General features: G+C 52.2%; 1 protein-coding gene across 1 annotated transcript; it reads right to left on the bottom strand.

The window, feature by feature from the left end:
* Positions 1–434: 434 nt before the first annotated feature.
* Positions 435–5,963, bottom strand: LOC122390257. The gene has a single exon (XM_043382995.1). It carries the CDS (start codon positions 5,961–5,963, stop codon positions 435–437), a length of 5,529 nt encoding a protein of 1,842 aa, XP_043238930.1.
* Positions 5,964–26,037: the final 20,074 nt, after the last annotated feature.

The following is a 26,037-nucleotide window of genomic DNA, read 5'->3' as shown; positions in this document are numbered from 1 at the left end:
GCAGCGTTTCCGTTCGTATCGTACAGCAATAAACGACCGCTAAAGCTAATACTGTAAACTACATCGGCTGCGCCGCGCGTCGGTGCCAATCTAAGGCTGCTACACTCTAAGGCCGTTAACTACTAGCTCGTACAGGCCGACCGGCCGAATGCGCCGGGAGGGGCACTATGACAGTGTGAACGCGTAGCACTGTCGAACGGCTCACAGCTGTTAGCTAATGGCTAATCAACAAACAAATGACAATTGACACAAGCGACAGCGCACAGAATGAGCGGCTCATTCTCACACACGCACACGTCAACCTAACACGAATGACGGACGCAGTTAACACTCACAAATGTCCAGACTCCGACGCTGCTCGGCGGCGGCACACGGTGGTCGTAAAAGACTCACTAGTCGCCCCACTCGCGCACACATTATCCCTCTGAGTCCATTTACTGTCCGTCACCATCGCACTCGAGACGGCAGAGACGAGAGACCGGCCGCCTATAGCGTCCAGTGGCAGTGGCCACTTCAACCACCCGCACTCGGCCGTCGGCGCCAGGGAACACGTTCACCACTCGCCCCACAGGCCAGTGTCCGCGGGGCAGATTGTCGTCTGTCACCAGCACTAGCTCCCCGAGCTGCACGTCAGCCGTGTCTGCGCGCCATTTCACCCGCGTGGTGAGTGTCGGGAGGTATTCCCGTCGCCAGCGCCGCCAGATGTGGTCGATTAACACCTGGGTGTGCTTCCAGCGCCGTCGGCCGCACAGGTCACCGTCGACGAACACACCGGGCGGCAGCTGGGGAGACGCGCGACCGATCAGGAAGTGATTGGGGGTGAGTGGCTGGTAGTCGCCCGGGTCGGTGCTGATGTAGGTCAGCGGACGGCCGTTCAGGAGCCCTTCCACCTCGGTGACGACCGTTCGAAGCGTCTCATCGTCCACGGCTCGGTCTCCCAGCACAGTCGTCAGTGCGCGTTTGGCGGACCGGACCAGTCGCTCAAACACGCCACCAAAGTGCGGTGCTCCTGGTGGGTTGAACCGCCACTCAACTCCTTCTTGAGACAGCGTGTCCGCTATCTTTGTCTGGTTCCACTGTTGCAGTGCCTGCCGCAGTTCCCGCTCACCAGCACGGAAGTTTGTGCCATTGTCCGAGCACACGAGGCTGACGTTGCCCCGTCTCGCCATCATTCGTCGCATGGCCATGATGAACGAGTCGGTGTCCAGTGAGTGCGCCAGTTCGATATGGACTGCTCGGGTAGACAGGCAGGTGAACAGGCAGCCATATCTCTTTTCTCGTTTGCGATGTTTCTTCACCGTCAGGGGGCCGAAGAAATCCACTCCTACACGAGCGAAGACCGGGGCCGGCTCGCCCACTCGGAAGGCTGGTAGATCACCCATCAGCGGCGGCGCTGGCCGGGCTGACCGTTTCCGGCACAGCATGCAGGCACGTGTGTACCGCTTCACTGCAGCTCTGCCACAGATGACCCAGAACTGCTGCCGCAGGTGAGTCAGCACGTGTTCAGCACCGGAATGGGCGAGCTTCTTGTGTCGGTCGGTGATGATCAGCCGAGTGATGTCTCCGCGTGCAGGTAGTATCACCTGGTGCTTGACCTCGAAGTCCATCTGGGCGTGGCGCAGCCGGCCCCCGACTCTCAGTAGGCCGGTCGAGTCCAGGAAGGGTGTCAGCTGATGCAGTCCGCTGTTCGATGGGAGCCGTCTTCCGTGCTGGAGAGCTGCAACTTCATCGCCGAACTGCTCGGCCTGTGTGCTGAGCAGCCAGACACGCTCAGCTTCTCTCAGCTCTTCAGCAGTCAGCGGTCCCGTCCGCCGATCAGCTGCTGCTCGGCTGCGGCTGTTGTGAGCGAAGCGGCGCACCCACGCTGTCACACGCAGCAGCCTGAGCCATGATGAGAACCGGCTGGGGTTTATGGCCGGCTCAGCTCCCCCAGTGGCGCAGGCTATTACCCTCATTTCGGCCGTTTCCTCGTCTCTCGGGCGCTCCGTCGTGCGGGGCGGCGCGGCGGGCCAGTCCTGGTGACGGCGCCGTAGGAAGGCCGGACCTTGAACCCACACGCCGCCGGGCGCCAGCTCCGTCACCGAGCAGCCTCGGCTGCATATGTCCGCTGGGTTCAGTGGCCCTGGCACGTGTCGCCATTGAGTCACGTCTGACGCATCCTGGATCTCGGCGATGCGGTTTGCGACGAAGGTGTTAAACCGCCTGCTCTCGCTGTTGATCCAATGGAGCACGGTGGACGAGTCGCTCCAGAAGACGGTCTCGTTGATGGCCATATCATGCTCTGCCTTGATGGTGTCAGCCACGCGGACGGCCATGACGGCGGCCTGTAGCTCCAGTCGAGGTATGCTGAGCTGTTTGATGGGTGCGACTCGCACCTTGGACATCACGAAGCTGCAATAGCCGGTGCCATCCTCGAGCTCGAACCGCAGATACGCCACCACACCGAACGCAAGCTCAGAGGCGTCACCGAACACGTGCAGCTGACAGTTTACGATCGCTCTGTCGTCAGGGCGATAACAGCGGCCCACTCGCACGCAGTCCGTGTCGTTCAGCTCCCGCTGCCAGCTGTGCCACTGAACGAGGAGTTCACTGTCGCTGATGGCCTCGTCCCAGTCCCATCCGCCGAGCCAGATCCTTTGGATGAGACATTTCGCACGGACAATGAACGGAGCCAACATGCCCAGCGGGTCGAACACTGCTGACGTGATGCTCAGGATGGAACGCTTGGTGTTCCCACTGTCGACTTTCTTGACCTTGAACCTGAATTGGTCATCCTGAGCGCACCAGTGAACGCCCAGCGTCTTCATCCATCTGTTCTCACCGGTCAGGTCAAGGTCGCGTGACTCCTCACACTTGTCCTCAGGCGCCACGTCCTTCAGCACCACGTCTGACGTGCTCGTCCATTTTGTCAGGTGGAAGCCGCCGGCGCTCAGCAGAGAGTTGAGCGAGTTGACCAGCTCCCGTCCCTCTCTCTCGGTGTCGACGGAGTCCAGGTAGTCGTCCATGTAGAAGCGGCTGACGATCTTGTCGGCCGCCCGAGGGTGTTTGTCTCTGCCGTCTTCTGCGCACCGTCGCAGCACGTAGGTGGCCGTGCTTGGTGATGACTTTGCACCAAAGATGACCACGTTCATTTGATACGTCTCTGGCTCCTTCGTCATGTCCATATCACGCCAGAGAAACTGCTGTGCCTGTCGGTCCTCAGCACGGACGGCTATCTGGTGAAACATCTGTTTCACATCAGACGCGATCGGCACGCGGCCCTGTCGGAACCTCATGAGCACACCGGTGAGTGAGTTCAGATTGTTGGGTCCAGTGATGAGATTGTCGTTCAGTGACGTGCCACCACACCTCGCCGCCGCGTCGAACACGACACGCACCTTCCCTGGCTTGTTGGGGTTTTGAACGGCGTGGTGGGGCAGATACCACGTCCGCCCGTGCGTGCGCTGCTCTCCGCTGACCTTGCTGGCGTGACCTTGGGTGATGTAGTCGTTCATCGTGTCTCGATACGACCGACAGAGGTCAGGGTCTCGGTCCAGGCGTCTCTCCACCGCCTTCAGACGCGTAAGAGCAGTCTGACGGTTGTCTGGGAGTTGCACCTCGTCATCACGCCACAGGAGACCGGTCTCGTATCGGTCGCCGGTCTTTCTCGTGACGCTCTCCAGAATGGACATGGCTCTCTGATCTGCTTTCGAGTGCAGTTGTGCACCTTCGTATTTTGTACCGAAAGCCTCGGTCGTCCAGAACAGCTTTACTTGATTCTGAAGTTCGATGAGCGCACTCCTCTCGTCACTGACACGTACATGGTGCACAGCGTGTTCACCTTGTTCATACATGGAACGCCCCGGCACTCGCCCGGTCACTGACCATCCCAGCACGGTTTTTACCGCGCACGGCGTCCCCGGCGGCCCTTCAATCACTTCCCGTGGCACAATTAGTTCGATGGCGTCCGTCCCCAGGAGCACCTCCACCGGGTCGCGGGTGGCGCTGGGGAGATCCAGGTCGGCCAGGTGCGGCCATTCCTCCTTTGCCACCGTGCAGTCCATGACCTTGGCTGACACGTTTAACGTCGGCGTCGTTTGGGCGTTTTGTATGCAGTGCGCCTTGCCGTCGCCGCCCACAGCCTCAACAGCAAACGATACGCGCCGTGACTGCATCGTTTGGTTGCCGTTCAGAGTGCTCAGCAACACTTTGCCCGCGGGCCCCGAGATGCCGAGCCGGTCACACAGGCCGTCGGTGACCAGTGTGACCTGGCTTCCTAAGTCCAATAGCGCGTTTGTGGTGCGGCTACCTGCCGGACCATTCACGGTGATGGGTACCACCTGCAGCAGAATATGACCGCGAGGTTCGACCGACGCTGTGCCGACGTGTTTGGTGGATGACGGCGTGCCACCAGCGTTATCACTCCGCGGAAACACTCGTCTGCCGTTGTGCAACAGCGCGTGATGACGCCTGCTGCAGTGCTCCGCGTCACATCGTGCATCACTGGGACACGTAGCGCTGATGTGATCGCGGCCCAGGCAGTTGAAACACAGTCTGTTTCTGCCGACAAACTCTGCCCTTTCACTCACAGTCAACGCGAGAAATTTGTCACAGCGCTGGAGCTGGTGTGTTTGCTGACACATGGCACAGCCGGCGCTGTTCCCGTCCGCTGATGGTTTTATGGCCGCCGTCCTCCCCCGCTTTACAGCCGCCGGCGTGGGCCGCGCCGACGTGGTGGTAAACACGCGTCTCGGGCGGCACTCAGCGTCGTTAGCCTCGACCTTCGGCGGCTGCTTGGTGGTCACGTTCAAGGCCAACCGACCAGCTGACACATGACGGCGAAGCCATTCGTCGAGATCGACGAGCGTCGGACGAGTGATGCCGTTTTCCACCATGTGCTCGCCCCACCTCCAGGCGAGGGAGGCTGGTAGCTTCCCAGTCACAGTGGTGACGTTCGTGGCGGCAGCGAGGTCGTGCTCGTAGTGCAGACACTGTAGGACGCTCACCGCGGTGTGGAGCTCACGAGACAGCTCTGTCAGCGCTGACAGGTCGCCATCTTTCACCGCCCGCGCTGTGAGCAGTCTTTTCATCGTGGCATGTATCACACGGGACGGGTCACCAAACTCTCGCTCCAGCTCACACAGGGCGGTGCTGTATAGACTGGCGTCGCAGAGCATGCCCCGCACAGACTCTCTCGCCGGCCCCGTCAGGTGAGTCTGCAGATAGGTCAGCCGTTCTACGTCGGTGAGGTCGGCGCGGTCGTGTACCAGCGCTTTGAAGAGGGCTATCCACCGCGGCCACTCGATGGCAGAGCCGCCGAACTTCTCCAGCGTGATGCGCGGCAGATGTGGGACCGCTCTGGTGTCGTCACGGGACGGGTGCTGCAGCCGCACCGCAGGTGGAGGCAGGGTGCCGACAGGAGCCGTATCCACTGGCGGCACATGCAGCTGAGACTGAGCCAGCCACTGTCGGGTGCGCGTGGTTGACTCGTCCGTTTGTCGAGACACGTCCACCAGTGCCGGTGGCTCAGTTGCAACCACCGGAAGACCAGCGACGGATGGTGCAGCGGAAGAACGAGGGTGCTGCGAACCCCGCTCCTCCTGCTCCAGCAGCTCCAGCTCCAGCTGACGGCACTCAGCTTCATCCTTCGCCGCCTGTGCCTCCAGGGCTGCCTGCGCCTCTGCCTGCTCCGCCTGCCGCCGGGACTGCTCTGCCTGCGCCTCCGCCTGTTGTCGGGCTTGCTCCGCCTGTCGTCGGGCCTGCTCCGCGTCCGCCTCCGCCAGACGCCGGGCCAGCTCAGCCTTGGCGGCGGCGGCGCGCTGGGCCTGTTCCGCCTGGAGCTGGCTAAGTGCAGCCCGGCGGCGGGCTTCACTGAGACCGGAGGACGCCGTGCTGAAGCTCGCCTCGCTCCTCGTGTGATACGAGCTTCGGCGGCTTTGATGTGATTTCGCATCACTGGCATGTCGTGACCGCTTGTCAGACATTGTACTCACAGTTCACAACACCGCGTCGTCACTGTAAATCCATCACACTAGTTCACTGATATCCGGCCCGGAGGACCGAAATGTTCGTGAGAATCGTTCAGTTCACTAAGAATTGCGTAGCTGATCGTATCGTTCATTAACCGGAGGACCAAAAGAGTTCTTAGATGAATGTCTATTTCTGGATTACTCGTCACACACTGCACCTCAATCGAATCGTACGACGCCGGCGCCGTTGCGCCGGCGGAGCCGCGCCGTCGTCGTCGTATCGCCGCGAACTGCCGAGCCGGCCGGCGGCGGCCGGCCCGGCGCGTTGGGGCCGGTCAGCACACATATGTGCTCCAGATGACCCCCCAGGCCCTGCAGAGGACCACGTGGACGGCGGGGCTCGGCCGTGCCCGCCGCGCGCTGCCGTCGCTGTGCGGCACGGTACGTTTTCTCTCGAACAAATCCTTACGAATTAATTCCTATTGGCTATTGATATGAATGTTTCATTTTATTCTACCATGCGTGTAACCCACGCCCTGTTGAGAGGATTACGCCAGCTCAGGTCTCAGCCGCCAGCTTCGCCATGGCTCGGGCCTCGGGGGGGGGGGGGGGGATTTTGCAACTGCCTTTGAATACTAAGAAAGGTAGAGAGGCGCAGAAAGAGAGCAATCGGAATCGATAGCTCTCTGAAGTTTTCTTAAGATTGATTATGGTATTTTTATTTGTTCAACGCTGAGGTCACTTCAGGTCACCTAACCAAAAGTAACATTTTTCCTATAAATTTTTCCCGATTTCGACAATTTTACACAAATCGGAGTAAACGTAATCCAAAGGAGCTAGGGCGTCGCGAAAAGGCGCAATCGATAAGTCAAAGTCTTTTCGCGAACATGTCTTCAGATTTGACTTAAATATGCAGATCAACGGCTAGGGTCAGAGAGTGGTAAAATAGACGATTTTTGCAAAAAAAAAAAAATGCACCGCCTTTGGGCCCGAAAACGAAGGCATTGCATTATTTTACCATCATCGTATTTCTCTCAAGACCCGATGAAATAAACGTATGGGGTTTAAAGGTCAACTTGAATAACTTTTTGACATGAGCTCAAGGCAATGACCTGGCCGGAGAAGTACATGTTGCGTATTGCGTATTGATTGACCCGTTCTGGTGAGATGAATACCTTGCAAGTACTTTCATCGCTCCGGCAAGCCTGCACCAAAAACTGTTATTATCGAAAAACTGTCGGTAATCTTCATGACCTAACATGACCTTTTGAGTGGCCGCTGGCCATCAGTTGCACCCTTCCAATTGAATATACGCAGAAATACTATGATTCTGAAAATATTTAGTGGTTGTAACCTTTTTAAGGAAGTGGCCGTTTGTACTTTTTCGTTGCTTATAATGGTTACTGGTGAGGTTACAAAGCTCACTTCAACTCAAGTCACAAATATGTACACGTAAAAATATGGAGTGTGGCCAGACGGCCGCCCCCCCCCCCCTCCCCACTACCACCCCAGTAAACATGCCGACGTCGGCCCGACGTCGGCCGACGTCGGGGTGACGTCGGCAACTCGGCATCAGCATGCCAACGTCGGCCCGACGTCGGTCCAACCTCGGCACGACGTCGGCTGGATGTCGGATATGCCCGCATGTTCCGACGTCCAGCCGAGGTCCAGCCGACGTCGGGCCGACGTCGGACCGAGATCAATTGCTGAGGTCCAGCCGACGTCGGGCCGACGTCGGGGCGACGTCGGACCGACATCGGCCGCTGTTTTGACCGTTAAAATAATATTAAATACATGTTTCATGTTTCATAAAGAGCTTCTGTATTCAAAATATCCTCAGGAAACTCAAATCTTCCTCCACGCCGCAACCCCCTGATCCGGACTGGACGGGAAACTTTATCCCATTTGGGAGTGCCCGTAAGCCGAGCTCGCCCGTTGCCGGGTGCGGTGAGTGCTTGGGGGCTGCTCGGCCTTTTGGTCAGGCTCAGCCCCGGCAACTCACCAGGGCCGGGCCCAGTTCAGATAGAAAGGCCAGTCGGCAAGTGTCACTTTGCCAAAGTGCCACTTATCAAAGGGACACTTTGGGAAACGTTGGTGCAGGTGTGTAAGAGTGGCTATATGAATCCATTGTGGGGTCGCCCTTTCCAATAAGTGTCACGTAACAGCAATGGGACCAGGGACTCTATATGAACTGGACCCAGGGTGCTCGCCAAGAAGACCAATGTCTCCATCCTATGATCCTTCCGGCTCTGAAATGGTCTTGTCAGACCGAAAGGGCATAACCCAACAAAACAAACCAAACTCGTTGGCTGGCTGCGTGGTGTAGTGGTTAGCGCACTAACCTCGCATTCGATTGACGCGGGGTTCGAGTCCCATCGCCGGCTGATGCTTTTGGCGTGTTGTCCCAGTAAACATGCCGACGTCGGCGACTGGGGGCTCGAATCCCGCCGCCGGTTGATATTTTTGGCGCGTTGTCCCAATAAACATGCCGACGTCGGCCCCGTCGGTCCAACGACAAACGATCTCGTCTACCTCGGCAAACGATCTCGGCCCGACGTCGGCTCGACGTCGGCTGGACTTCGGCTGGACGTCGGAACATGCGGGCATATCCGACGTCCAGCCGATGTCGGGCCGAGGTTGAGCCGACGCTGGGCCGACGTCGGGCCGAGCCTCGGCCCGACGTCGGGCCGACGTCGGCATGTTTACTGGGACGGCAAAGGTTTACGATTGCGTGTGGTTACATATTTTCTTCCTGCATCTAGTAAGCACTAAACGATATTCATTAATCGTCTGTAATTTCGGTACTACAGTTTTTCATAACATTTCTATATACTACCGGTGTCACATCGACCAAAAAGACCGTAAGTAAATGGGATAGACGGACCACCGCTGATGGGGCCACACATCAGCGATCATCGGAGGTGTGATCATCGGAGGTCCATGAGGGCTCGACATAGGCCCTTCATGGGTCGGTATAGGCCCGGTGGGTCCAGTGCACGCCTATCAGGGGCCGGTGCTGACCCAACAGGGCCCAGTGGAATATAATGTAAGGCTGTCTAGGGACGTTGAGGGCTCATGGAGGCCATATAGGACCAATAGGGACCACATAAGTCAATCAGGGGCCATTTAGGCCAATAAAGGCACTTCAGGGGACTTGAAAAGGTCATTCAAGAGCTGTGGTGGGCCCATGAGGGGACGGCATTGGTCCAGCAGGTGCAGTCAGGGGATGTTGTAGGGTAGCCTGGGGCAAGACGCCCCAGATAATTTATTTTGCTACATTACTTTTGTCCTACATCACCTGGAAGGCCAAATTTGTGCTCAATGCGTTCTTTGGACATTTTACTTCAAATTCCACCCCTCAAATTCATTCACTTATGATCGGACTCCTAGCTAGGAAGTGATTTGTTAAGCAACTGCAAATGGGGCATTTTGCCCCAACCCCAGGGCAAAACGCCCCACGGCCTGGGGCAAGAAGCCCCATACTCTAGATTAAAGATTAAACATGCTAGTTGACTTAAATCTCATATGAGAGGTCTGTTAGACCTTGGGAAGCACGGCACTGAAGTTAGCTCCTTCCATCCTATCAGGTGTTCAGCTATGACACTATTGTATGAGCAGGTTTTTCACCTGCCTCATAAGGCCAAATAATAAATTATTGCAATGGAAATCTTAACAAAATACTTCCTTTGCCATTCAGTTGCTGAGAAAAGTACATATAAATGCATAGAAACTTACTGTTAGCCAGCTACCGAACATTAGGAAGTGGGTAGTCCGAACAACACATGAGGTAAAACGCCCCATGGGGCGTTTTGCCCCGCGACCTACTGGCAGAGGTGAATAAAGCCCAAAAGCTGTCACCTGCGCGATGTCTAGCTGTCACGAATTTTTTACAAGTCATCTTGAAACAGTAGGTACCTTTTTTACGTTTTCTCATCACCTTTGAAGGCCAAATTTCGGCCTCTGGGCATTACAACGAATCACCACATTTCAGTGACACAACAACAAAAAATCAATCACTTTCTTCCAACTTACCTAAAGGTCTGATCGACTTCCTAGCTCCTCCGGGCTCCTGGCTTCCAGATCCAGTTCAATCAGAACTCACGAAAGGATTGTCAGCTTTGTCACTGATTCACTTGCCTTTGCTTCAGTAGTCAGAACCAATTATCAACGCTCCTACCAAGTTTCTGGGACCGATGGTCATGGACCTCACCCCAGTTGTGGCCCAGATGTGACGTCCCCCGTCCCAGGTCCTCCCCTACTCCGGCGGCGGCCAAGGCCGCACCGCTCAACCGGCGACGAGCGGGGACGAGCTGTCGCGCTGTCGCCGTTTTTCCTCCGTTGTCTATGGCGATTCACAACGCACCGGCTGTCGCACCGGCGGGATTTTTCAGCCCCAGCTGTCTACAAAGAGATGACGCTGTTAAATTTTTGTGCCGTGGTCCATAGTGGCTCTCTATGGGAAGACAGCTCTGATTTTAGCGGAAACGGCCTAGTTATCAATTTTAGATGCATTAACTAAGATGCTCGAATCTGTCTCCTTATTCCTATGGCTGTCACCTACGCACGCAGGCGAGTAGCCGGTTTTTTTCACCTCTGCCTACTGGGGCGTTTTACCCCATCACGTAGTTCGGTCAGAGAACAACGCCTTGCACTCCAGCAAGGCATAATTTAACACGAACCAACCCGGCATTATAAGCGTTAGATAAAGTTGTTCAAAATACATAAAAGTCGTTAACCTGATGTGGACCATAAAAGAACGCCATGATGCATAAGCTGACAACAAAACATAAAAATCACTCCAAAAACACATTTTTGGCTATATCTCCCTAAAGATTCATCACAATTTCTTTCCAGTCTGCTCATATAATGATCATATAATGCACGTTTTATAGAAGAGATGATGTTTCTCCAGAACCTTGCCAGTTCCGAGAAACATCGGTGAGGCGTTTTACCTCGGCGGGGCGACTTGCCCCGGTCTACCCTACGGGTTTCTCAGTGGCCCATTTGGGCATATCAGTGACCAATTTGGACCCAGCAGGGGGCTTTGTAGACCTATCAGGGGCTGGTGATGGTTCATCAGGGGCCAGCGTTAGTCCATCGGGGCACGGCATATGCCCATCAGAGTTAATTGCGAGCCCACGCTGAACAATGATGGCCCTTCAACGGCCCCTAATGGATCTACATTGACCCATGGGCCATGATGTGTCATGTATGCCCCTATGACAGGCCTACTCAGACCCCTGATGGACATTCCCGGCCTCTGATGACCCTATACTGAATGCTGATGGGGCTCTAAGTTTCTCCAATAACCCTTCGTCAACCCATTATTACCATACGCTGGCACTAGGGGCCCCACATCAGCCGCACGGCAGTCCGTGCCATGACAGCATGTCTTTTCGGCCGATATTACATCGGTAATATTTATTAAAATCATGATTTTATGGTGTCATTATATAGCTAACAGTCATAAGAAATATATTTCAACTCGAAAACAGCTCCAAACAGCATATAATTTTAAAGAAACTCCTCCGAAATCCAAAAGCCTATTCGGGTCCATAGAGAATAACTGCGGTCCCCCGCAATTTCGTCACGAGCGTCGGACCAATCAGCGTCGAGTACTGCCGAGCGCTGATTGGTGAATTTTCCGCTAGCGTGTAAGTACTGCTCGCGGAACAAGAGTTCGTCGACAATCCTCCACAAACGTCTGTCACCATTTTTTGTAATGCTAAACAGCCGGAGCGTACCCCCCTGGTTCTAACTTTCTTAAAAGTCAAAATATTAATTTGTTATTTGAAGACAGTTTCCTAGATTTGCTTTGACTTGCTTGGGACAATACAACATTATTACATCTCATCTCTCAGCGTCATTTTTCCTGCTCCCGTCACGTAGTCCCATTCCGACGCCTAAGAGCTGCCGATTGCGATGCACGTATCATCCGATGCAGCAGCGTGCAGAGGCAATCACTGAGAGGGTGTGGAGGTGTGGACACCGCCACAGATCAGTACGGCACCTGGTCCGACCGCTCCGTGTCAGAGAGAGCCCTGAAATACCACCCTCTGCTCGACCCGTGACGTAACCACTCACACTGAACGCTTTATGGTAATTGCATATGAATACTCGCTCGCTCGCTCGCGCGGCGCTGCCCAGTGCGGCTCTGACCTGTGATCGAGGCGCCGACACAGATCATCGCTCAGTGAGACCATATCGGCGCCGGTGCCAGACCGTCAGAGAAAGGCCGATCGGGCCGGGCCGCCGCCGCCCGGACCGGCACACCGCAGCGTTTATGGGGTGCTAAATCGGCCGACTCACCTACGCGGCAATCGCCTGTCTGCTTGATTCTCAGCCGGAATGATATCTCAACATCTCGACGATTCGTTTATGAAGATGGGCGTCGGGTTGTATTGTGATGGTCGCCGACGCGGGAGTGCTATGACCGATGTGCTGTGCTGACGCCCGGAGCGGGGCTCTGGTGGTGCCGGGCCGCGGGGGAGGAGGGAGGTAGGGCCAGCAGCGCAGCAGGAGCTCTGGTACTTACTGACATCACTGGTGGTAAGTACCGACTGCGCTGCTGGTAAGGACCGGCACCATAGGTACCAGCACTATTATAGTGAACAGAGGACTACTTTCGGAAAGGACGGCTTCAGCAATTCCAGTGATCAGGATAAGCGCGGCAAATCTGATTGAAACCGCTGCGTGGCTAGACAAAATTTATTGTTATTCTAAGCTTTAAAAAGCAATAACTTTTAGCGATTATTGAAGCAAGGCTTCCAGTTTAATCAATTATATTTTAATTAAATGTTATTCATAAAATTTCATAAAAGTGATTAACAAAATTAACGAAATGTTAAAAAAGTATATACAGGGTGATCCAAAAAAAATGAAACCCCTAACTTAAATGTCTATAAGTCAGAAAATTTTCACTTTGTTGATAAATTGCAAACACCATTAGAAAGAGCGTTCAATTCTCTATAAAACCAAGTTAATTGTACTTACTTATTATAATAAATATTGCCCTAGACATACAGGGGCGGATCCAAGGGGGGGGTCACATGGGTCATGGCCCCCCCCCCTTGAGGCCCGGGGGCCCAAAGACCTGCCAGGGGCACCACCGGCCTATCAGGGGTATCACAGTCCTGACAGGGGCACCACAGGACCGCCAGGGGCACCACAGGCCTAGCAGGGACACCACGGGCCTGGTGCCCCTGGGCCCTGACAGGACTGTAACGCCCCTGACAAGCCTGAAGTGTCCCCGGCAGGCACGTGGTGCCCCTGACAGGCCTGAGGCGCCCCTGCAAGGCCGGTGGTGCCCCTGGCAGGCCTGTGGTGTCCATGGCAGGTCTGTGGTGCCCTTGCTAGGCCTCTGGTGCCCCTGACAGGCTTGTAATGCCCCTGGAAGGACTGTGGTGCCCCTGGGCCCTGACAAGCCTGAGGTGCCCGGTCATGACAGGGTCGTGGTGCCCCTGACAGGCCAGTGGTGCCTTGCTAGGCCTGTGGTGCCCCTGACAGGCCCAAGGTGCCCCTGCGAGGCCAGTGGTGCCCCTGGCAGACCTCTGGTGCCCCTGGCAGGTCTGTGGTGACTGGTGCCCCTGGAAGGTCTGTGGCGCCCCTGGCAGACCTGTGTTGACTGGTGCCCCTGCTAGGTCGCTGGTGCCCCTCACAGACCTGTGGTGCCCCTGGGCCTTGACAAGCCTGAGATGCCTGGCTATGACAGGCTCGAGGTGCCCCTGATAGACCAGTGGTGCCCTTGCTAGGCCTGTAGTGCCCCTGGCAGGCCTGTGGTGCCCTTGCTAAGCCTCTGGTGCCCCTGACAGGCTTGTGGTGCCCCTGGAAGGACTGTGGTGTCCCTGGGCCCTGACAGGCCTGAGGTGCCCATGACAGGCCCGTGGTGCCCTTGCTAGGCCTGTGGTGCCCCTGGCAGGCCTCTGGTGCCCTTGCTAGGCCCCTGCTACCCCTGCGCCCGGAGAGGACTATGGTGCCCCTGAAAAGCCTGAAGTGCCTCTCGACAGGCCCGTGGTGCCCCTGACAGGCCCAAGTTACCCCTGCGAGGTCGGTGGTGCTCCTGGCAGGCCTCTAGTGCCCCTGGCAGGTCTGTAGTGCCCCTGGCAGGCCTGTGTTGACTGGTGCCCCTGCTAGGCCGCTGGTGCCCCTCACAGGCCTGCGGTGCCCCTGGAAGGACTGTGGTGCCCCTGCCCCTAGGGGTGCTCATGGGCCCAACAGGCCCGTTGTGCCCCTGACAGGCCTGTCGTGTATACTTGCTAGACCTGTGGTGCCCCTGCTTCCTGGCAGGCCTGTGGTGCCCCTGGCGGGCCTGTGGCGCCCCTACAAGGCCGTAGGTGCCCCTGACAGGTTTGTGGTGTCCCTGGAAGGACTTTGGTGCCCCTGACAAGCCTGAAGTGTCAAGGACAGACCCTTTAGACGCCAGGGTCAAGTTCGTCGGACTGACAACGATTCGCTTACCTGATAACGTTCCTGGTAATTACTCACTACTCAGCGTCCATAACATATACACATAGCACATTCATATATACTTGCTTACAATTGGTAAATGTGGTTGTGGCTAAGAGTTAAGATACTGACTAAAAATAAAAAATAAAAAGAAAAAAACCTGAAAATGGGGGCACCACCAAAATGAAGTGGACGAAATCCGTTGAGTTTTTAATTTTGGGTATAGGTAGGGGCACCACTTCGATTCATGACCCTCCCCTTGGAGTTTTCCTGGATCCGCCCCTGTAGACATATGCCTATAAAATTTGTGTCACGAAACTCAGTGAAACGGTTTTGAACATACTATGCGCAAATTAGTGATTGACGGTTTGCTGTTCTGACCATGTCGCTTGTTGGAGGTTCATGAATAAAAATAGCTCATTCACGTGCTATTGTAAGGAAAGAAAAGACTGACCAAGATACCTATAAGAAACAGGTAGATCGATGTTTGAAAGTAAAGCCCCAGTCACAAATTTGACGCACCTGTGACATTTCCTGACACCCACGTGACTATTGTATTAACTTTTGTGTTTGCGATGTTTTGACCTTATTTAAAGTACTGAAAGCTCAAAATGAATGATTAATGTTGTTTAAAGCAGCATATTAATAATTATGTTTGTAAATTATCGATAAGCTGCTTATAGCAGGTCACGTGATTGCTACCAGATTATGTGCTCAGAAAGCATCTTTTCAACTTCGATTTTGAACAATTTTTACCTCCTTTGAGGCCAAATGATGGACGGTTTGAGGCACACGATGAAATGCTGAATCTATTGATGCCAAAATTTGTTCGTTTTTTGCATTTTTAGACTAGTATATCCTGGCTCAAACTTTGACCAGTTTGTGTGTAAACCCTATGGTGAAGGGAAAACTTCACGCCCAGCAGACGTCTTAACAGTGCTGCCAAATCGTGTTTGGTGGGGGTCGAGACTGACGGCCTGCTGGGACCAGTTTCCCAGAGACTGCTGGCCCGCGCAGTCGGAGCTGTCCCCAAGCAATTGCAGGCCTGCGTGACGGCCCCCGGAGCTCGCGTTGAGCACATGCTGTGATGAACAGCGGAAGCTAGGACGCGTGTATCTGTTCTACTGTGTGCTTCTGTGTTAACTTTTATGAAATAAAATTGAATTTGGATGTGGTGTTATTCGCAAAAAGACAACAGATAGAGTGCTAACGGATTTCAGCGCATTGTTAACATTTAGCGGTTTCGTTTCACTCAGTTTTCTGACGTTCATTCCAAAAGCTTATAGTGTACCAATGCTTTACAACAGACATTCACCAATTTGACGTGATTTTATAGAGGATTTAATGCTCTTTCTAATGGTGTTCTCAATTTGTCAATAAAGTGAATACTTTCGGACTTAGAGACATTTTAAGTTAGGGGTTCCAAATTTTTTGGATCACCCTGTATATATATATATATATATATATATATATATATATATATATATATATATATATATATATATATATATATATATATATATATATATTGTTCCGGAGGATCCCGGATAATACTCTGGTGTTACTCTCGAAAGTAAAACAGCAGAAATAGCATGTGCCTCCATGCGCGAGGAACTAAAGACATTTGTGCTAAAATAGAGTGGTTTTGATGTCTGAAAAGAGGTGAAATACAAAACGAGAGAAATGTGAAAACAGTTTGTGAATATAAAGTTAAGTTTAATTAAGCTATTAAGAAACAAGAACACAACGCGAGAACACTATCATAAACATCTGGAGCCGTATTGACCCGGATTCGCCGGTGATTAAGAAGTCTTTGAACGCCTTGTGCAAATTTAAAGAGTAAATGTGAAGTAACGTAGGTAACTGGTGTCTTGAATTGGCTTTGAGTAATGTAAGTATCTGTTAAGCATTAATTAAGTGTACTCTTTGACAAGATGGCAGGGAAGAAGAAAAGGAGAGCTGACAATACAGAAACTGCCGATCAAGATAACTCGGAAAGTTCAGATAAATCAGATTCAACGATGCCTCTGAAAAGGGACATTAGCAAGACTATGCGTGAATTTCACCGAACACAAAGACGACTCACTTCACTTGTAGAGAGCGGTGAGATCACAACTGGAAACTCAACCGATGCACTCGAATCACTAGAGGATTTGATCGAGCATATGCATGGACTGACGGAATCACTTTGTGAAGAAGTAAGTGATCAAGGCGAAAAGGAAGAACTTTGGCAGGAACTGGAGCAGGTTGAGAAAGAATCGCGAGAAACCATTCGGTTGACCAATAAAGCCATTCGCGAGAAGATTAACCCGCAGCCTGCAAACGCACCAAGTTCAACTGATGCGAGCACGTCCGGAACCCAAGCAAACAAAGGAGTGAGAAGAACGCAGATGGACTGGACCACCCATGGTCTAAGAAGTCCTCAACTGCCGGTGTTCTCTGGAGAGGACTATGAAAATTGGAAGATAACATTCGACGCATTTGTGGGAGACGAGGACATCCCGGAAAAATTCAAGATGATACAGCTCAAAGCCTGTCTCGGCGGTGACCCGCTGAAGCTCGTCAGCCGATACAATCCCACGGCAGCCGGGTATACAAAGGCCAGAAGCGAGCTGGAGCGCAAATACGGCGGAACGGGAAGACGGATCAGACGTCAACTTGAAGAGATCCGAGCGATGAAGCCGGTACGAGCCGGAAACTGCAAAGACTTGGATGATCTTGCTGACTGCGTCCAGAACCTAGTGACCAATTTGGAAGACAGTGGATGTGTGGCAGATCTGACCGAAATGTCAGCATACTACATTTTGGTCAAGGAGAAGCTGCCGGCATCATATTTGAAAACCTACAAGCGGTGGCAACAGGATGGGAACAGGACGGACAGTTTGATTCTATTCGCTGACTGGCTGGCAGATGAAGCTGTATGTGAGCGGGAGGCGCAGGAGATAAGCTTGGCCGGTCAGCAGAGACCTGAAGGCAGAGGCAAGGCGGAGACCGTACCGAAGAAGCCGAGAAGAGTTTTCAGCACGGAAACCGTCGGACAGCCTGAACGAAGAGCAACGTGTCTGTACTGCAACGAGCCGCACAGTCTGGATAACTGCCCGCACTTCACCCGGTGGACTGTCAGCAGTCGCTACCACTACTGCAAAACTAACAGGATATGTTTCCGCTGCCTGTCTGGCCATCATCTGGGGCGTAACTGCCGGCAGTTCAATGGCTGCTCGGTAAATTCATGAGAAGGCACGCACCACACATTGCTGCACGCTACAGCCAGGCCCGCGACTACTGGCCGTGAGGGAGCCATGGGAGGTCGATCGGTACCTCACGAAGCTGAAGTAGCTGGTGCAGAACACGTCCCATCCACCCAGACACAGAGAAGTTCCAAGCAGTCGTTTCGCACAAAGAAGTCATCTGGAGACGCTCAATCGAACCCCGATCGAGTGGCGTTTCAGACGGTGCCAGTGAAGCTCTCTGCGAATGGGAGATCAGTCATTGTGAGTGCACTTCTGGACCCGTGTTCCGATGCCAGCTACCTGACGGATGCCGCTGCGAATGAGCTACAGCTGCAGGGAGAAGATGAAGATGTGGACCTGGAGACGGTGAACGGAAGCTCACAAGTGAGGATGAAGAAAACTCACGTGCAACTCAGCTCAGTGGATGAAGGCTACAAGGCCAAGCTCAGCGCATTTGTCATCAAAGATCTGTCCAGCGCATCAACAAAAATCGACTGGAACCTGATGAAAGACCGCTGGGATCATATGAAGAAGATCCCGTTCCCGACCGTATCCAGGAAAGGCGGCATTGATATGCTTATCGGCCTGACGGGCGACACCATGTCCCTGTTTCTACCTGAGGAAACCATCCAGGGGCCTCCCGGTGATCCAGTGGCGGTGAAAACCCCACTGGGCTGGACCGCCTTCGGGCCGGTCAGTGGAGCCGAAATGGAAAGCATCAAGACCCTGAGAACCCATATCCGAAGCAAGCTGAAAGTGGAAAATCAAGAAGAGATTAAGGCCATGCGAGAGATGACAGAGCTAGAAGTGATCGGTGTAAAGGAGCAAAAAGAAAAGATTCTGTCAGTTGAAGACAAAGAAGCGATGAAGAAAGTTGAGAAGATGAAGCATGAAGAAGGGCGATATGAAGTGAATGTCCCCTGGCGAAATGATGAGCCCAATCTGTCCGGAAATTTCGGATATGCGCTCAGCAGGCTGAGAAAAACGGAGGAAAATATGAAGAAACGTAAAGATGAAGCCATGGAGAAAAAGTACGGTGAGATCTTCGAAGATTACGTGAAGAAAGGCTACTTTCTGAAGATAGCCGCCGGTGATGAAAACTGGACAGCCGCCACTTGTGAAGGGTGGTTCTTGCCTCACTTTCCAGTGATAAGACAAGACAGGGCAACAACAAAGATCAGACTGGTCTTCGACGCTGCGGCAAAGTACCAGGGAAGGAGCTTGAACGACGAGCTGTACCCAGGTCCTTCAATCTGCAGCGATCTGATCGAGATTCTACTGGGATTCCGGCGTCATCCCATCGCTCTGACGGGTGATGTCGAGGAGATGTTTCTCCAAGTGAAGCTGGCGACCGCAGACAAGAAGTATCACCGCGTCCTATGGCGCGACGGTGAAGCAGAGAGGGCGCCAGATATATACGAAGCCCAGCGATGGATATTTGGAAACGCGGCTGCACCTTTCGCTGCTCAGTATGTCATGAATGAAAATGCTCAGATACACGCTGCCGAGTTCCCTCTCGCAGCTCAAGCCGTGGAAAGATCATTCTACATGGATGATGCGCTCTGCTACTTCAAAACTGAAGAGGAAGCCAAAGAAGCAAGAGAGCAGCTCACTGATGTGATGAAGCAGGCAGGCATGCACATACGGAAATGGCGAAGCAGCAGCTCGGATGTAACAGCAAGTATCCCGGAAAAGGAGCGCGCTAAGGAGCCGGAATTCAAGATCGAAGATGGCCCAAATCAGACAAGCAAGACGCTGGGTCTTCTGTGGAATGCTGATGAAGATACTCTTGGAATCTGCGCTACCACTTCCTCAGATGCCGCGCCTGAAAACCGGCCAACAAAAAGACTCTGTCTCAAGAAAATAGCTGCGGTTTTCGACCCGCTGTGTCTGATCTGCCCGCTCACCATCACCGCCAAGATCATCTTTCAAGAGACTTGGGCTCGCGGTCTGGATTGGGACGATCCACTGCCGCCCGACATGGAAGCTGAATGGCTGACCTGGCTTGAAGATATTCAGGAGGTGAGCTCATTGACTGTCCCAAGGTGCGTTCATTCATTTTCCAGTGAAAACGCACAACAACTGCATGTATTCTCAGACGCATCGGAGCAGGTGTACGCCGCTGTGATTTACGTCGTCACTGACTGTGAAGAAGGGATCGTGTCAAGAATAGCTCTGGCTCGAGCTAGGGTCACACCAAGGTCAAGAAAGGTCACCATACCTCGACTCGAGCTTATGGCTGCGCTACTTGGCCTGCGGCTCGTGAAGAAGGTCTGCGCTGCGTTTGAGATTCAGCTGACGGACGTGGTGTTCTGGTCGGACTCGCTCAACGTTATCTGCTGGATAAAAAATGACGTCAAGCGCTTCCAACCGTTTGTCGCCCACCGCGTCTCAGCGATCCGGGAGTTCACGAGTCCTGATCAGTGGAGACACATTCCTGGAACGGAAAATCCAGCAGATCTCCCCAGTAGAGGTGTCAAGCTGGAAGACCTGAAGCACATCAGCCTCTGGTGGGAAGGACCTCCATTCCTTCTGGAGTCACCTGAGAACTGGCCAAAACAGAAAGACATCTCTGAACAGGCATGCGACCCCAGTGAGTTCCGCAAAGAAAAAGTAACTACTCACTCAGCGCGGGCGAAGGAGATGGACACAGACTTCCGGCTACAGCCAGCACGCTACTCGAAGTGGATGAAACTCATCAGAGTGACAGCATGGGTGCTCCGCTTCGTGAAAAGGCTGAAACAAAGAAGAACCAAGGCTGAATCTGAGAACTCGGATAGCTCCTGTGGTTCTCTCTCGAGTGAAGAACTGACTCAAGCCGAGTATTTCTGGTTCCTGAAAGCTCAGGAGTGCTTCGAGGACGAGCGACGTCATCTGCAAGCACAAGAGGAAGACAATGACGTAGTGCACTCAAGGCACGTGTGCAAAGACAGCAAGATCCGTCGCTTGTGTCCAGTGCTGGATAGCAACGGTTTAGTGAGAGTTGGCGGCCGTCTACAGCAGAGTGGACTGTCCTTCGACGCCAAACATCCGGTGCTGCTACCGAAGCATCATGACGTGACGAAGTTGTTCGTGCGATACGTTCATGAAGATGGTGATCACGAGCTGGGAATCGAACACACCGTCTCTGAGCTTCGTCAGAGGGTGTGGATAATCGGCGCCAGAGAGCAAGTGAAAAAATGCATTTGGTCATGCCCAGAATGTGTGAAGAGGCGCCGACTACCCAGAAGCCAGCTCATGGCTCCAAAACGCACCAGTGAAGTAAAGGGGCCCTATCGGGCTTTCTTGAGATGTGCAGTGGATTTTGCTGGGCCGTTTGAAACCAAGCAGGGCCGATGCAAGTCAAGAACCAAGCGCTACTTGTGCCTCTTTCTGTGTCAGCAGACCAGAGCGGTGCATCTCGAGGTCGCCTTTGGCCTTGACACAGACAGCTTTCTCAGAGCTTTCATGCGATTTGTAGCTGTTGTTGTTGTTGTTGGTTTTCCCTCCATCCGCGGCAGAGCCGCGGTGTAGCTTCAGCTCTGGAGGGCCCTGAAGGCGGCCACCAGGGCCGCCACCGTGTCGCCGCGCCTGACCTCCTCCACCGTCGGCAGTATGTTGCCGACCGCCGGGATTCTGAGGCGAACCCCCATCAGTCCCGGGCAGGTCAGCAGGATGTGTCGAGGTGTGTCGGCTTGCTCGCCGCACAGCGGGCAACGAGCTGCAGGGCAGTCGAGGTTCCTGCACTGTGGGCAGTCCGCAGATGGGTTTCGTCCGATGGAATCGCTCTGCGAGCGATTTGTAGCTCGCAGAGGTGTACCTGCTGAAATGACCCCAGACAATGGGAAGAACTTCATCGGAGTGAGCCGTGAACTACAGAAGCTGGCGAGCAGCTTGGACCAGGGCGACATCACAACGAGGACCGCGCACTTGCGTGTCAAGTGGAAGTTCACGCCTCCAGGCGCTCCTCACTTCAACGGAGGCTGTGAAGCAATGGTGAAGAGCGCAAAACGTGCGCTTCGGAAGACGCTGGAATCGGCTCATCTCAGCGATGAAGAGCTACAGACAGCGTTCTGCCGCGCTGAAGCTCTGCTTAACTCGAGATCTTTGACGAGTGTCTCATCTGATCCGAATGACCAGCCGCCCATCTCTCCGGCGTCGCTCATGTTGGGCCAAACCAGGCTCGACTTCATGCCTGATGATGATGGAGATGCAGAAACGACAAGAAGACGCTGGCGGCGCCTGCTGCAACTGAGCTCGGAGTTCTGGCGACGCTGGATTCGCGAGTACCTCCCAACTCTGCAAGGCAGGCAAAAATGGACTGAGCAATCTGAAAACCTGCGTGAAGGTGAACTGGTGCTGTTGGTGGATCCGAATGCACACAGAGGACTGTGGCCGCTAGCCAGGGTCACGAAGACGTTCCCAGGACCAGATGGGCTCGTCCGTGTTGTAGAAGTTAGGACGGCAAAAGGTGTATATAAGAGGCCAGTCACGAAGACTGTTCGACTGGAGCTGGATGTCTGAAAAGGATGACTGTAGACGCCATCGGTGGGTGACTGTCATGATCCAGGGATGCAGCTGATGTGGTCTGAACTCTGAAGTGATTCTGAATGACCGGAGGTTCATTCAGAGTGGGGGGTGATGTTCCGGAGGATCCCGGATAATACTCTGGTGTTACTCTCGAAAGTAAAACAGCAGAAATAGCATGTGCCTCCATGCGCGAGGAACTAAAGAAATTTGTGCTAAAATAGAGTGGTTTTGATGTCTGAAAAGAGGTGAAATACAAAACGAGAGAAATGTGAAAACAGTTTGTGAATATAAAGTTAAGTTTAATTAAGCTATTAAGAAACAAGAACACAACGCGAGAACACTATCATAAACATATATATATATATATATATATATATATATATATATATATATATATATATATATATATATATATATATATATATATAAGCTATTAAGAACTCGGAGCAGCAGAGACAGCGGAGAAGACAGACACCAAAGCAGCCGCGACAGTGTCTCCTACGGCTGGCGTAGCTGAACAGTCTGCTGCGGGTCCAGTTGCCCTCCCTAGTCCCGCGCCTGAGCACCGCCTGAGGACAACAGGAGCAGCAGAGGAAGCAGAGACAGACACCAAAGCTACCGCGACAGCGCCTTCTACGGGAGATGGAACCACAAGCTCGACTTCCAGAGGAAAGAAGTCTCCTGAGGCTGAAGCTACAAATGAAAACCAAGACGGCGTGTTCACCAGGACAAGGAGTCGTAGCGGACGTCAGATAGGAGACGCTTCCTCTCAGATAGCAAGTCGTGGCTCGGAGATCACCGCGAGCTCAACTGAAACAGAAGGGCCTCAGCCGTCGAATGATATTGCGCCAGGTGACCCACAGAGCAGGGGTGAGCTGAAAGTATTTTACCAGTCGATTATGTCGTCTGCGTATAAGAAAGATGAAAAAGCAATTCGTAGCATTGTGATGAATAACTGTGTCCCCATCAACCCGAATGATAACCTGAAAATGATCATTTACTATAAGAGCCCCACTGTATCTAGCCTTGTCATGAAAAACAACTTGAGTCACGTTTCATCGTTGTTACGGTCGACCAATGTAGTGTACAAGTTCAAATGCCCTGTTGGTGACTGTGTACACTATTCCAATCGTGCCTACATTGGACACACCGTAACAACGATGAGCCGTAGGATCACAATGCATCTCCAGGACGGTGCACCTTTGCGACACATGCAGCAGGAGCACAGCCTGGAGCTCGCGCGAGATATGATGGTGCAAAACACATCTGTCTTAGCACGATGCTCGAACAGGAAGAAGCTGCAGGCTCTGGAGGCCGTGTATATTCGTGACAGTGATCCCTGGATCAACAGGCAAATGAACTTGCGTGGTTCGCTGATGGTGTTTGATTCGGCGCCTCTCAAAGCCCGGATCTAGATTCCCTAGACTCTAGCCACGTAGGTCTGTAGTAGCTAAGAGTTAGGACCCCATGTATGTATCCGACAGTAGAAGTGCTCCTGTTGAACGCAGCGTGCAACATTGCATTTAACTAGTGGAGTGTAAGATGATTTCACCCAAGATTTCACCGTGCCGATAGCGACTAATGTGCATCATTTACGATTATGCGAATCATTTATAGCATTATTTATCCCATTCCTGTGTATATGTTCGCCTGAATTTATCACCTGATGATGTTCGATGTCCGAACGAAACGTCGTATATAATAGAGAATCATTCTCCAACATCCTTTCTGAACATAATAGTGAAACAAGACAGCTAATCCGACGAATCGAGAACCTTCATAAGAAAGTCAACAACGCTCAAACTGCTGTTAATTTTAATCTCAAATATATATATATATATATATATATATATATATATATATATATATATATATATATATATATATATATATATATATATATATATATATATATATTAATAACTTAAGAGCTTAGCACACTTGATCACCGACATTCGTGAGATTGAAGTGTAGGGCTTTGCGGAGAAACTAAAGGCCTGGCTTTTCTATGCGTTTTCTGCGTGCGTTTTTTGCGAGTTTGCGTGTTTTGAATGATATCGTTCTAGAAAAAAAGTTATTACCTACTTATATAACTCCTTTAATATTTGAATAAAAGTTAATAAAACTTTTATAAAAATTAAAAGTTTATATGAAAAACATATAGCAAAACCGTAATGTCGTTTCTTTCTAGAACGATATTACGCAAATCACGCAAACTCGCAAAAAAACGCACGCAGAAAACGCATAATGTAGCCAGGCCTTAAGAATGCGTGCGCGATGCGCAAGCAGCATGACTGGTCTGCCTTGGTGGGCAGGAACTGAAGGAAGGTTATAAACTTGCATACCTATAGAATATGCCGAATATTTGCTGCGAGGTAGGGGAAGCGGGGGTAGCACCGCCATGTGGGAAACACCGCCATCCTCTCTATCGGCAAAACTCTGAATTGTAAATGTAAACACCCGCCATTTCGGTGTCCGAACGGAAACGGGACGCCGCGTGAGGTAGGTTTCGCTAAGATTTATTTGATTTTGAGATCGCAATTGCCCATTTGGTGAATTTCAAACCATCGTTGTAATCATTTGGCATGTTTGAGCAGGAAGTAAGTGGTCATTTCAAGTCAAAATGCCTTGATTTTTACGTTAAATTTGAGGGCATGAAGTGCTCTTTGTTGAGAAAGGAATTACAGAAGAATCGCGTCCCGGCTTGTTTTGCTGTCGGGGCGTTGTCGGTCCATGACTGTGAGTGGGGTAACACCGCCATGCTCGGCGGTGCTACCCCAAGGGGTGGCAAAATGGATAAAGCCGCAATGATGATTCACTCAGCTTGGAGAAGAGCTTTAGTTAGGCCGCAAACGTCGCCTGTTTTTTAACCTCACGTTTGACTTCACTGGATGTTTCGAAATAAACGTGAATTTGTCATGCTTTGTATGCATATTGTCCGCAACAAACAGTCTGATCTGTGACAAACTAACAACCAACTCTTGTGTGTCTTATATGAGTTTGAGTTACTATTTCAGACAGCAGTAACGCTTCCAAGGGTGGCTGTCACCGTAAGGCCGATCTGTGGATAACATCGCCATCAGTGGCGGTGCTACCCGCACATTTTTTGGAGGACGAAAAATGCAGGACTTGTTTTCGACGTCTGTAAAGTAGCGAAATTTTATAATGGAGCGCTGGAAACTATGCCAACATGTAGGAAAACATTCCTACTTTCACATGAATGCAAAAGAGCTTCGTTTTTACTACGCATATCAGCTCGGTGAGCAGAAATGCTTAAGGTGGCGGTGCTCCCCCCGCTTCCCCTACGGCTAATAGGTACTTACCTACCGGTAATAAGACTAACTGTATGAAATGTCAAATGATATCAAGTAAAAGTTCGATAAACGGGTAAGTATTTACATAAAGATAAGAACCGTGAATTTATATTGTGCTGCGTACATTTGATCCAACCGTAAATGTAAGATAGCGCGACATTCATGATTAAATGGTCGATTATTTCTCACCCGAAGTGTTCATTCTGAATTAGGCGATTGTCAAGTCGGGAGCACTGCACGCGCTGAGCGTTTGTGTTACGCACGGCACTGATTCTCCTGAAATAGGCCTTCTGCAAGGCTGACATTTGGCCGGCGGATGTTGAATTATATAATCACAATTCGCTCCCTGTCGACACCGGGTGCGTGACACTTGACAATGTCAATTTAGCGATGGAGTGGGCGACGCGATGGCTGTTGAGATCACTTTTTAAACGGTACAAACCACATTACTCAGATAGCGACAACGTCGCATATAAGTTTCTGGTGAGACGTATGATACGAATTAAATGTGAATTTCAAGAGCACTTTTGTATGCAGCCATGATAATTTGATTTTTGTATTTTTGTCGATTGTTATTTCGACCAATTTGTG

The sequence above is a fragment of the Amphibalanus amphitrite genome, unplaced genomic scaffold, assembly GCF_019059575.1.
Source record: "Amphibalanus amphitrite isolate SeventyFive unplaced genomic scaffold, NRLGWU_Aamphi_draft 000388F_arrow, whole genome shotgun sequence".
Classification (NCBI taxonomy): Eukaryota; Metazoa; Arthropoda; class Thecostraca; order Balanomorpha; family Balanidae; genus Amphibalanus; species Amphibalanus amphitrite.
Note: the sequence above shows the minus strand (reverse complement) of the source record. Positions and strands in the feature narration are given on the sequence as shown.